The sequence below is a fragment of the Monomorium pharaonis genome, chromosome 8 (genome assembly GCF_013373865.1).
Source record: "Monomorium pharaonis isolate MP-MQ-018 chromosome 8, ASM1337386v2, whole genome shotgun sequence".
In the NCBI taxonomy this organism is placed as follows: Eukaryota; Metazoa; Arthropoda; class Insecta; order Hymenoptera; family Formicidae; genus Monomorium; species Monomorium pharaonis.
The window spans coordinates 765,196-779,281 of record NC_050474.1 but is presented as its reverse complement, the minus strand read 5'-3'; the positions used below and the strand labels follow the sequence as shown (position 1 = coordinate 779,281).

At 34.9% G+C, this 14,086-nt stretch overlaps 1 protein-coding gene across 4 annotated transcripts in view; it reads right to left on the bottom strand.

Annotated features, from left to right (window-relative positions):
- LOC105839585 (apoptosis-resistant E3 ubiquitin protein ligase 1) overlaps nucleotides 1–14,086 on the bottom strand; it is a 66,605-nt gene that overhangs the window by 24,494 nt on the left and 28,025 nt on the right. The window contains exon 1 of one of the 4 annotated variants that reach the window (XM_012686002.3): nucleotides 4,967–5,726. The exons of 2 other annotated variants lie outside the window; for them this stretch is intronic. Coding sequence is in view for 1 of the 2 variants with exons in the window: in XM_012686003.3 (XP_012541457.1) it covers nucleotides 4,967–4,991 (25 nt within the window). In the remaining variant the exon portion in view is untranslated. Of the gene's footprint in view, nucleotides 1–4,966; nucleotides 5,727–14,086 lie in introns of those variants that run through there. One more of the 4 variants, XM_012686003.3, reaches the window with a different exon arrangement.

Below are 14,086 nucleotides of genomic sequence, written 5' to 3'. Positions count from 1 at the left end.
ATTTCACACAAAATAATCTTTTTATTGCTTACTTTTTCACCATTAAAATATAGGCAATAACGGTAAAGTTAACAATTTCATATTAAAAAAGAAAATAAAAAATTTTTTTAATTATAGTTTTGCCGTCGATTACTGTGATCGATTCATGACAACAGTTTCAGCATATAAAACATATAAAACCAGCATATTTCTCCATCAGAATTACAAGAAAGAATACTGTGCCTTTAGAAATGATCCTAGAAGCCTTTAGTATAAGAGAAAACTGTCTGAAAATTTATGCATACATGTGCGTGCGTTATCGATGTAATCGTTTGTAGAGATATTGATGGTTAACTACTACATCAATATGCACACATAGATTAATTCAGTCGGTAAAACTAACGTCACCAGCATTCCCAAACGTTTTAAGCATCAAACACTGCATTGGCTATATTAAATTATAACAATATGATTATTGCAAATATCAAACGGAATGCAATAGTCCGCATAAAATGTTATTGTCCAGAGGTTCGTTAGAAAGAATAAAAATGTTCAGAAAAATCAGAGCCAAACTTATACAATGTGTTAACGAGACCAAATAGTTGAGTTTATCCAAATTTATTTTTATTTGCAAATAGCACGGGTGCAAAAATTGGATTCTCAACGTGTCATTTCTCACCTCTAACATCACAAAAATATGACCGTGGCAAGGGGCCAGAAGCCTTAAGAACATGTTTTAAGAGAGCTTGCAAAGTCCTCTTATTTCAAGATTAGAATTTTTTCGGTGCAGCAAAATACTTCCTTAAAGTCTAAACATATCCAGATATGCATTAATTTCCAGATGTGGAAGATTACTGTGTCAAATGTATAATAATTTTTTCGTCATTGATGCGATTTTGTACCGATAACGATTTCGCGGATAACTATCGTACCGAGGCATTCAACAGACTCATGCATTTAGATGATACTTAGCGGCAGGATGTGGTATTAAATCACGTGGACTATGAAATCGGATTCAATTTGCAATTCTCTGTACTGTGTAATCAGGCTCGGTAAAATGGCTTCTAGTCGCTCGAATCCATATCCTGCATTCGCGTTTCCGCACCATTTCACCGAGGCATTCCCAGAAAATTCGACTTACAGCCGCCAGCAACTTCTACGTGCGATTCGTGATTGCATTCGTAAAAATAATTTTCGTGTTTATGGGACTTCGTGTGACGAGTTACCGCACATCAGGCATGAAAGTTTAATGTAGTTTTAATGTAGCTCGAAAAACGTTCTGAACAATGAGCGATTATAAAATATTAAATGATAAATACATTCAATGATAAATATTACTAATACAACATTAGTAAATAAATGTTTATAAAAATTATATATTAAAAAAATATATATATATATAAAAGATATACAGAATGTTTTCAGATCCAGAAATATAAAGGTAAAATCTGATAAAATCGTATACAGTTGCAAAATTTGTGTTAAATTTCATATATATCGTACATCTACTCAAATTTTTGTATTATTTTCACGTAGCACAAATATGTTAGAAAGTAATATAAATATAATGTAAAAAAATAAGACAAAAATGTAATAATATTTATGACATGTTGACATACGTACATTTTATACATTTAGAATTTACGTATCAAAGTCACATTATTTTTGTTATTCTTTATTTGCTTATAAATTATGTTATTTTAACGCAAAAATTATTTAATACAAACACAAAATATTTAACACAAAATATTCAAATAACATAATCACGTTATGTTAAATTAACACTCAAGTATTAATTGATTTTAACATAAATATACACATATAAAATAAATACAGAACGTTTCCTCCTGCATAAAAATAAAAATCGTTAACAAATTATTTATGTATATCAATTTGGTTCCTACTATTTTTGTTACAATGTTACATTTTTTTTCTTCGACGAATTTACTTGCGCTTACATGAAACACTTTCAACACGCTTATATGGCGTCGATAATCTCTCGCTCTAATGCTTTTGCGTCGTACCCTTCTGGCGATTAAGATTGCGAGCTGATGTAGTGTCAGAAATTCTTTATGTAACCTAAAGAAAGAGCTTTCTGGCGCAGTAAGTTTGAAGGTTGAGGTCATCTGGGGCGATCGATACTTTTCCATCTATATACACGCGTGTAACATCGCGTGTAACATTCGGAAAATCGATCTCGCGTGCAGCAATAAAGCGTATTATTTTTTATACCCCTTAATTCAAGCTCACGTCCGTAATTAACCGGGTATAATCCCGACGCGATTATCTCGATTGCGCGGTCGAAGGTGATCGTTGAGAAAGTTTCACCAGGCCGGGTGAAACGTTTGGCGCTAATGCGCCTTATAATGGAAGGAAAATGATTCCCGTTTGCTGCAAACGCTTCAACAGCTCGCTCGCGAAACAGTTTCTATTTTCCGTCTCGAATACGTCAGACGGAGAAACTAAACTGGCAAGATAACAAACGCAAAGCACTGGAACGGATTATTCGTTTTTCGCCGCAATGCCGAGTTTCGGAGGATCGATCTTGTTTGTGAAGCGTTAATCTACATCACAAACTCACTGCCTGGCCGCGAGAATTTTCTTCGGCTCGTTAACCGCGTATAATGTAAAGAGCGTACACCACAATGAGAATGCCTTCACATAAATTCACGGTACCCGACAGTAAGGAAGATGACGGGCAATCCGATCCCATTCGGCGCGGCCGCTATTGTAACGGATACGATATAACACCAGTCCCAGGTTTTAGCGTTAATTCTGTGTTCGGCCTCGAAAATAATAGTAAATTATATTGTAATTACTTGGGTTCTAAGTTAATAATAACAACCGCGATAGCATGCCAGATTCCGTGTTAATTATCGTTGTAAGGAGCTGTACAATCAAACACATACGTACGTATGTATGTCACGTTAAGTTTACTCAGCATTGTTCTAATAGAATTATCTAGAATTGAAATTACTTATAATCATATCACTGCAAACCAATTTTAAAGATAAACAGAAAAGTGATATTATGACTCTTGTAGGTATAAGGGCCATTCGTAACGTTTCCGTTATTAGATAATGAATTCAATGTGCGGAATCATTTGTTTAGTCGACTTGCAATGGCGTTAATATGTCAATATACTGCCGATATTTATGGAGTCATTTTTACTTTTCAGCGTTTCAAAATTTTTTCAAGGTATATTTTTGCATTTAATTACACTCTAAATTTTAAAGTGCTATACATATAACAATAATTAATTGTACATTATCCTTTAATGATTCCGATTAAGACAGGGATACTCTTACTAATTATAATTAGAGTATTATCACTAAAAGAGAGTGCACATATCATCGACAGATATAGTTATAAGAATAACGTCATTAGCAAATCTGAAATTCACTAATCACTAAATAATTTCAGTCAATATAAATTTTCATTTATATTAATAAAATATTTAATTGATATTATTTTTTAATATTTTAGTTATTCAGTAGTTATTATATATTATCAAGCTCTCTTTCGTTAATATAATAACCACTTTCTTCTCTACTGACGAATCGCATTCTCAGGCGTACATAAAAAATTGATATTGAAAAATTAATGCATGTATATACACAATCAGTATATGTGTGTACAAGTCGTAAAAAGTCCTAGCAAAATAGTGAAATTATGATAGTAGAGAGTTTCAGTATATCGTGCCCAAGATCTGTAGCCATTTTGGGGCCATAAAGTGTATGTGTAGTGTTTGTTGTACGAGAAGAGTGAGTGAGTAGTAGTAAAAGTGCAATGTGGAGAAAATGGAATTAGTACATCGTATTGGCTCCGGCCGTTTTGGGGCCAAATGACTAAATATAAGTGCGAAGATCTTCCTTCCCCTCCCGTCGTTCATCTACAGACTTTGGTCGTGCCAAGATAATCAAGGGTTAACCACACAAATGGCAAATCATCCCCGCGACATTCCATTGCGGATGCACCGTCGTTCGGAATCTAATAAAACCGCAACGACCATCAAGTTTTCGCACAACGACGGCAAAGCATCGGAGACGCGAAGTTAATGTCTTTCTCTTCCTGGGATATTACAAGCCGAAAAAATATAGACTTCGATAGAAATTGACGATAACGGTGACGTCAAGTCGCGTCCGACACCCGAGACGACCTCTTTTTTTACCTCCCTTAATAAAGTTTCGACTCCAGTCGTGCATAGATCCACCACAGTCGATGCCATTTCGCATTGAATTCACATGAAAATTTAAATTTGCGAAAACTTCGACGTTCCTCTCGAGACGAAACCGCCAATTGCATTATTTCGCACTCGGGAACTTTCATAGTGACTTAAATACGGCTCACACATCAGAAACAATAAAAGTATTAGTCGTTTCTTTTGAACGGAATTATTTACTTTTATATACGTTCCTCTTATCTATTGTAGACGAGTCGTAGTGGAAATTAAGCCTTTAAGTACATCGTAAAGTGCTCTGTCGCGGATTTCAAGAAAATGTAAGAAAAATGAACGTCTTCATATCGAAGAAAGATAAAACAAAAACTAAAAAAAGTTTGATTCGTCCTTGGTTTTTTTTTCATCTTTATTCTCTCGAAGAATTGAAAACAATCATAAAATCGTTGTTCCAAGTAAATTTCGAAGAAAAGGCACAAATCATCCATCCTAATCTTTTCTATTTCAATGTCTCGACCCTGTGTGTTATACATATGTAATTTGTGATAATAATGTAATAAAGTAAATTTAAAAAAGTCAAATTATGGTTTTGGGCAACAATCACTACGATGTGATGTAACTTTGCAGAGAGTGAGAAGCGACGCAAAATGAAGAAGCGGAAACTTCTCCCGGATTAAACTCTGATGATGTTTGTGGCAGCGGGGTGCAAGTTTAGCGGCTCGGTGTCACCAGTGCGGAAATGTATGCCGTGTGCCGTGAAGAAGTATCGCGCTTACTGTCTGATACGAGCGGGCGCAGTGGTAAACTTACGGTTTAAATCGACGGCGGCTTCCATCTCTCTCTTTCTCTCTCTCTCCTGTCAGAGAACTCTCGAATTCGATTCCAAGCGCTATCGAGATTTCTGACGGCGCCAAACGAAAAGAAGAGGAGGACGATTCGTTTCCGAGGAGACGAAGGGACAAGAGAGGGAGCGGATTCTTACTTTACAGCGAGGAGATTCACACTTACAAGATCGCGATCAGCACACTTGCGAGAATAGCCCACGCAAGGCAAAGGGCGAGAAATCCTTGCGAACGATGAGATCTATATGATTTAGATCGGGATGCGAGATTTTAAAAGCAGGAAGGCAGGAAGGAGTGGGGATAAGGATGTTCCCGTTACACACTTTCCGAGAGTCGCCTTACTCGATCGACTAGATTTCACCGTTGAGATGATGACAAATTCGCGCTAAACCTCGAGTTGATCACCGAGGTGTCAAAGACTCTTCGCGAGGCCAGCTGATCGGGACTCGCTCGCAGCCTCACCGTTGATAAGGACGCCGTTTCTATCGTGGATAACGTGGACGCGCTCGTCGGGTGTGAGCATAATGTCCCGTGTGCGTGCAAGAGCGGGCGAGAGAAAGAGGGAGAAAAAAGGATGATAACGGCGAGATCCGGACAGGAGAGAAATCGACGCGCTCCAAATTCCGGGACAAAATTCAACAAACGCGTTTTCCTCTGAACGATGTAGATTTACGCGACTCCGTAGATGCGACGTGCTCGCGCGAACTCACGCCAGGCCACTGCATGCGATGCGATTACGCGGCCGGAGCCAACCCTCCGCGCCACGCCAACCCCACCACGGGCGAGCGCGAGAGGGCCACGCCACCCTTCTCTCGCGTGCTATACGCTCCGACGCGACGGCGGGAGACACCACGCCGTCGACCTACTCTTGTCGTCTTTCGAGCGACTCACCCGAACATCTTCGAGGCGTTATCGTGCCACGGCCACGCTCGACCGCGCCACCCTTCTAACCCGTTCCCTCCCCTCCCCGTTTAACCGCACCGTGTTCCCGATTGTAATACCGCACGTGATGCGTACGTACGTGCTTCGACTGTCACGCGCTTTGGTCCCCCGAAAATCGATGTTTAACTAAAAAGAAGAGAGTGATAGAATTTTGAAAACTGCAGAGATGAAAAGTAATTCTTAAACGCAAGTCCAGTGTAGTGACTGATATGCTTTCGTAAAGTGTATGAGAAGTATATCTCACAAAAAAACAATCTTTATATTCAGTATTTCTATTTGGACTTACGATTTATTTCATAGAAATAATATAATTTTAAATAAAATTTAATAAAATAATATTATTTTATTAAATATAATTTTTTAAGTTTTGCATTAAACTATATCGTTTGACAGAAAAATATGGTTGTACATTTCTCGACGAAATAATTTCTTTGATTGCAAATAACCTTTTGGCGATTGCCTCATAAAGTTTCCATTCATGTTTACTACCATTAGGTGGCTAATGAGGTTGTTAATAACTCGTAAGCAAGATTCATGGGAGATATAAGGCTGCGCGGCGCGAGCTTTAACAAACACACACGGTTTAACGATGTTAAAGTTAATATTACTAATATTTTTAATTTCTAAACACGCTAAATTTATTTTAGAGTTAAAATGGCTTTTTGTGTAAAAGAATATCTTTAAGTAAAATAATACAATACTATCGCCAAAAAAATAAAGTTATTTAAGCAAAAAAAAATTTAATTATTAAAATAATTTTCTTTGAAGTAAAGATATATATTATTTGACAATTAAACAATTGCACTTCTTAAATTCAGATATTAGTTGGACTAGTTTAGTGCATTTGTATTTCAGAAAATTTGTTAAATTTAAAGAAACATTTCTCCGTGCAAGATAGCTGATCAAACTTTTCCAACACGTTTGACAAGTCTCTTTATACCAAATATGTATATACAATATATCCTTGATATAAAATGCCTTGCCAAACGTGTTGAAAAAGTTTAGTCGGTTACTTCTTTATATAGATTATACGAGAGAATACTCGAATCGGTCCAAATATTCCTTTAACGGCTAGGAAACTGTTCTCTGTAAAACAAGATTTCAAATTATTATTTTTTATCATCGTCGATTCCCATCTCGTACACATTTTGTTGTAATGAATAATGAATTTCGCTAAACCGATGATACAAACGGACGCGACAGTCATATGAAATGTGTCCTGGAAAGCATCGCGATTCAACAAGCATGCGTCGGTGATGCGAGTGCACTGTCGGGCACGTGACTGGATTAAAATCGACATTCGCGAAAATCGAACAATTGTCGGGGAGCATTGCCAAACGAAACGTACGTCATATGGGTTCCATTCTCCGATAGAATACTTCAGTAACATCCCAATGAAAGATGTGGCAGGAAGATAAATCTATTTTGCAAACGAGTTCCCACAACAAAGTAAATTCGACAGGGACGCAGACGTTGATCTTTCCTTGAAGTTTTCTTTAAAGCAACATCCATTATCGATGGGAATAAAATAAAATTTTGAAATTACAAGCTAGTTTTGGCGATTGCACAGGTTTACGGTATTAAATATTGTTCCGTTTACCTTTGTCGTGCGACGTGGAATTTGTGACTGTATCGAAAGGAACAAAAGCGAGGTGAAAACTTCGGTCTCAGCGACTTAACGTTAATTAGTTAAAAGCTGCGCGGTTATGCTTTTAACTTCCTCGATATTTGACTTTGATGCAGCAGTGACGTCGGTTTCTTTTGTATCGCGCACAGGATGTTCTATAGGAGAGAACTTTAATGCCAGGTGCGGAGATGCATTTCGCTTTACGGAAAACAAAAAGGACTCTCGCTAAGTAGGACGACACGAGTTCTCTCGCTAAATCTCGGCTGCCTTACAACTATTGTGTAGAAATCAAGGTATTTGAGATAATATAACCCGCGGTACGTATGCAGTACACGTATATAATAAAAGTTTCTCCGCAAAGGATAAAGATGATTGAAGAATCATTAAATAAAATTCGAAAAGATAAAATCTTCTTATTCCGAGCAGAAACCTTATCTTCGGATATAAAATTTTCAAAGCTGGATTTCACGCTTACGAAGATAAACCACATGTGTGCAGCAGACGTATATGATCTATAGAGTCAAATATTTTAGAAGCTGAGTATTTATTGATCTAATATTTTTTCTCCACGATACGGTTTTTTTACAATTTCAAGAGAAAAATAACTAGATTAAAATAACTATGGTCTAAATATGTACAAATATTAAAGTTAATTAAATTTTCTTAATAAAATTATTATTTATAGAAAGAATTAAAAATTATTGTCACTAAGACATTAATGTCTTTGACGATAAGTGCAAAGTTTTATGTAATAAAAAAATTTTTCTAACATTTATAAAACTTATATATGTATACGTAATGTTGTAAATTTTAAACAGATCATTAAGTTATCATAACTATCAATAAAAACAACTTATAATTTCAGATATTGTCATTATGTTCACTTCTCCTAAATCTCCCAAAAGTTTTCTCTTGCCGATAATAACCTTTCGACGATCAATTTCCGTTTTAATATCGAGACCTTTCGAAAGTAACACGATTACAAAGTGCCTGTACTTTGATGAGCCCCAGAAACGTAATTTAGCTGACATTTCGCATACGGAAAACTCCGGAGACTGTAATTTCGAGGATAAAAATGTTCGATTTTAACGTCGTGCTTCAGCATGGAACGTATCCAGCTGTCCATCGGAACATCGTTTGAACATACTGCAATATTGGTTTTGGACCAGCTCGCCGATGGAAATTGGAGTTCAACTGAATTTTTTTCCGATAATTGCAACCTGTCCCTTGTCAAGTAGCGATGAAACTACCCAGCGTAAAAATATCGAAAACCTTAAAGACCTGTCGAATTTCTCGAACGTGTGATGCAATAGTAATGTACGACTATCAATAGTAACGCCAACTGTACTGTATTGTATTTACAATACTGCATACAAGCATTTAATTGTCTCGATGCAACAAATACGTAAGCCAGTATCTTGATGTTCGAACTAATTACCTCAGTTTAATTGCGAAAATCATTAACAGTAAAAAGCCAATATTTGATTTCTTCATTATATAATAGAATGTTTTTTGTTGTTTAAACACTTTAACTTAATAGCTTAATATCATTGTCTTTTATCTTGACTGCAATGTAATAATTAAAACATCGCAACAATTAAAGTTTTCAATTTTCTTCAACTTCAAATTTTCTTGCAATTCTGCCAATAATAATTTGATCGGTATTTTCTGCTGTCAAGTGCGGCAGCAAACCAAGCTCGTTGAAGCTGTCTGCTTCAACAAGCGTGCACAAGGAGCCTGTAAACATACTTTTGCGCGGTAGACGAGGAATCGATTGTTGAAAGCGGTCGAAATGGATGATAGTGCATGTCCGACGACATCCACTCCCGCGCGGATCGATGAATCCGAATGCCGCGTGTACATTCATTATTCATTTTCAAGGTTTCCTCGCCGTTTCAGCACTCACTGACCAGACCATAGAACTTTCGGCGCTCTAGATTTCTTTCGCCGCAAAACGGTTGGCGGTTGTGGTCAGGAGCAACCAAAAGCTCGCGTATAAAGCATATTTCGCTGTCTCGAAAACACGAAGCACTGCTTTAATAATAATACTTGAGAAGTATTTGTCGGATTGTGGAGAAACCCTAACGAATGACGATATCTAATTGAATCTCCGTGCTACGAGATCCCTTTTATCTATGTCTATGCCTATATTAAGAATTGTAAGATCTGTTCTTTTTAGCTGAGCTTCTTGCGCAGTTCATCTCTTCTCTTTTTCTCTCCAACAGGAAAAGAAAAGGAGAAAAGACAAATCGTGCAAGACGTTCAGTTAAAAAGAATCAGCTTTTAGTTTAATTTCAAGAAAAACTATAATCGATATTTATTTGCATGTTACGTTTGTCAACATTAAATGTTGGAGTTTCGAACGTTTTTTTATTCGCCTTTGCGACGATAGTTCCCGTCGATTAATTTGGAGCAGCATCCATTATCAGCTATCAAGCGAGCCATGCTATTAGGTGAATGCCATTTATTGGTTGGTAGATGGGATGTTAACAGTGTAGTAGTGTGTTTACCGATAGTAATAACAACCCGCATTAAATCATCAATGAGATATGGCCGTGTCGATACGTTATGATATTGTTTCTTCCCTGCGCTAGAAATATACAGACTATTTCTTGCGCAAAGATTAGATATATTTCACATCTTTTTTCTTACCTTGTGTTTGTTACGAAATTTCGTCGGACCGCTGACAACTGAAAAACTTACGCGATAAAGAATTAAGGACCGTTTTGTTTTGTTCTGTGCGCGCAGAAAAATAATCAACGCTAAGAAATTACACGATTTATTTTTTTCTTTTATTAGATATGTTCAACAATTACACAAGACCACAACATTTTTGGGGAAATTTATTCGAACCCCATCACGTCGTTTTTTATTCATTAAAAACAAACACCAAAATGGGTAAACAAACGGTGTTTCAGGTTACGACTTGTTATTTGATGTTTTATTCCAGATTTTGGTGTTTTTTTTTAAATAAATAAAACTTGACGTGATAGGGTTAAACAAGCTTCGAATTCGATTTCAGCGACCTAAAATCCACAAGAAATATCTGATAAACTTTCGAAAAAATTGTGTGGTTCTGTTTTACGTATATTTGTTAAAAATCTGTTTTATCTTTAACAAAGTATATCTCTTAATAATAATATAATCTTCAAATATACTCACATCACAAATTTTAGCAAAACTCATTACTGAAAACAAAACTCGTATACTGAAAGTAAGAATTTAAAATAACTCTAATATTTACGCCGCGTGAGAATTTACTTCACGGAAGTCAGAAAAAATGAAGGTAATGAAGGCAACTTGCTCGCAATCACTCTGTTAATATGCCTTTATATTACATTATCTTGTAATTTCATTCCTTTACTGTTAATATTAATGAAAACAACCTGAATTAAATCGATTTCTTAATATGGTTAGCACAATCGTGTATTACGATCTATGCAAAATGATTATTTTAGAAGATGTAAAAGGATTAATGGTTATTTCACATACATAAGTGTACAGAGATAATAAAAAATAGAATATAACATGATAAATGCCTTTTTAACTTTTTTTCAAATATGAGACTTAAATATTTCGTAATTATAATTTTTTATAGTGAGTAGTATGACATTTTTATTAGCATAGCCTATTTTTCTTAAATATAATAAATTTAATGCTTAATAAATTGAATTTGTAATAGGTGCGGTATCCCCTTCCGTACTTTTTTGGAAAAATATTATAAAATTTTAACAAAAAATTTTTATTTTAATTTGATATTCGTGATTAAAATATTAAATTTTAATAAAACAAGGATTCAGAATATTTCAAGTAAATTAAACAAATATCTTGAATAAATTTCAATAAATTGAATAAATATTTTAAATAAATTTGATGCTTACGATAAACTTATAATAAATGTGTGGATGTGTGTCTGTGAATTTATGAAATATTTGAAATAAATAATATTCATTTAATTCAAATAATTTTACAGTATGTATTCCTCTGTGGTGTACTATAGAACAATTTTAATTGTTTCAAGTAAATGATCAGTGAATTTTATGACTATAATTAAATAAATATTCTTTTTGGTAAAGATAATCGTAAAAGAAGAAAATTAAAATTGAGTAAACGTTTTTCTTAATGTTAGCATTAGAGTGATGATAATTTTCCGCATGGTAATAATTTTGCAGCCAATCTGCACCGAAAGAAATTACTGGCTTCCGAGGTACGCTATTGAACAACATTAAACACGTTGCGTTTGAACGGCCGGCATCCCTTTTGTAAACTGTCGATAACACAAAATACATACACGAAGTCCGTGAATCGCGAGAGCAATGTGCGAGCGCAGATGTTCCTGGCCGAGACCGATAAAAGATCAGGCAACGGCGCTGATTTATCGCTTTATCAACGGCCTCCTTCCGGGCTTGAGGTAGAGCGTGGCGAAGGCGCGCGGAAAAACGAACGTCCCAACACGATGATCCGTATATCGTCGCTGATGCGTGGCGATTAATCTCGGGACTGGCAAGACGCAGCCCGCTCCGCGAGATTAATGGAGCGCGGATGCGCTTCCTCTTTGTAACAGCCACTGGCAAACTTCGACAACAATCAGATATCGAATCTTTCGCCACGAGGAATTTCTCCGAGGGAAGGTCGAATAACTTTTACGGTATCAAACACACCAGGGGGGACGTCACGGTGATAACAGATTTCACTCTTTTTCCACAAGCAAGTTCACCGAGAGTCGATATCTTGTCTCGGTGACCCTGAAATTTTCCGGGTATCTCGGTAATTAATCTTTCTACGACGACGTAATGCGACATTGCCATGTTCTACTACCGTCGATGCTATTGTAACATTTATCCAGATAGATTCGATGAAAATTTTTACTTCAGAATTATTTTCTGGAAGTATTAATAACACTTAAACAATTAAAACAAAAGGCTGTGACTGCTAAGTGTAAGAATTTTACGATAAATGTGGGTAAAAATTTAATATAAATAGTTTGAATATGTAGAATTCAATGTAGTTCAAGCTCTTTCTAGGTTGATATCTATGTTGCGCGCTGAGTCTGCTTGAAAGGAGCAGCTGCAGCTCATCACAAAGGCAGATCAAATTTAGCAAGGCAGGAGTAATCGATAGTATCCGGAATGATGCCCACCGAAAAATTGGCTTTGTGCCGAGCGATAAATCTTTACGTCAAAATAATAAATGTCCGTTACTGTCTTATGCACTCTGCCAGAGGAGTTAATGTAATTTACATCAACAGCTAGTAATAATACGAAAGTAATATGACCAGCACAATTCTCATTAATCATCTCGTTACAAGTCCAATTAACGATAATTGCAAAAGTATCACTGAAAAAGATTCTGAAACAATACTAGCGTATCGTAAAACTATTGACTCTTAATAATGTAATTTTTATATTACATAATAAAAGATATAATTTATATAAAAATAACCATAGTCAGATTGTAAAATTTCGTTGTCATGGTTATTTTAAATTATACCACAAATTTATATTACATTGTATTACATTGTATTCTTGTTTTTGTGATTGAAATAAATTCGTTTGCATTAAAGAAATGCATAATTACTGAAATATTGTAAATATTGTTTGTAACTTTTTAAAATCTTATCAAGTAATTTGCAAAATTTCAGTAATATATTTTAATTTTGCAAAAATCCAAATATTATAATTTTCCTTTTCATAATTATATCTGTTAATGGGTTTCTGTAAATCGTTCAAAGTTGAAAAAGAATTATAAAAAGCAATTTTTTCAAGTAATTTATAAAATCCTATTTTTTAAAAATAATTAAAAAATTTTAAACTTTAGAGAACAGATATTATAGTAACTTAGTCTTGTCTTATTATTTTATTATTAGGTTATTAAATTTCTTAATGCTCTGACTTTTTTTGGTTTTCTCTAATAACCGCTAACAATTCTGTTTTTTACATATTTCTTTTGCAGACGTCATGTAATTTTACAAAAAAAAGATCATGCAAGAAACTTTATCTATAATACATGAAACTTATTTTTTTAACTCAATAGTTGAGGGCGTATTTCTTTTTACTTAAAAATTGCGGGTTTTCTCAGAGAATTTCTTTCAAAGAAGACAACAGCGCGGCTATTGTTAAATATTAACAAACGACGTCGTATGCTAATTAGCTCTAAATGTACGTTGTGCATTAGCAGAATTTACATGGATTCTTTAACATGAATTACATGATATATCATCCTCTACAACATCCATTACGTATAACATACTGTTTCCATGCATCTTATATTGCTACGTAAATTCTACGCACAACGTCAGTGTGAAATATTTATTGTTTACCGCATAAGAATATTTCAGTCAAAAATATTAAGTTAAAATAATTCAATTAGGTATTTTAACTTTTTTTACGATAAAATTTTATTTTTTGAAAAAATATAAATGCTTATGAGTTTTTCTAAAATTTGTGATGAGTATACATTACAAGATTATAATAAAAAAATATTCTTGATTAAACATAACCATTACTCAAAAAAAGAAAA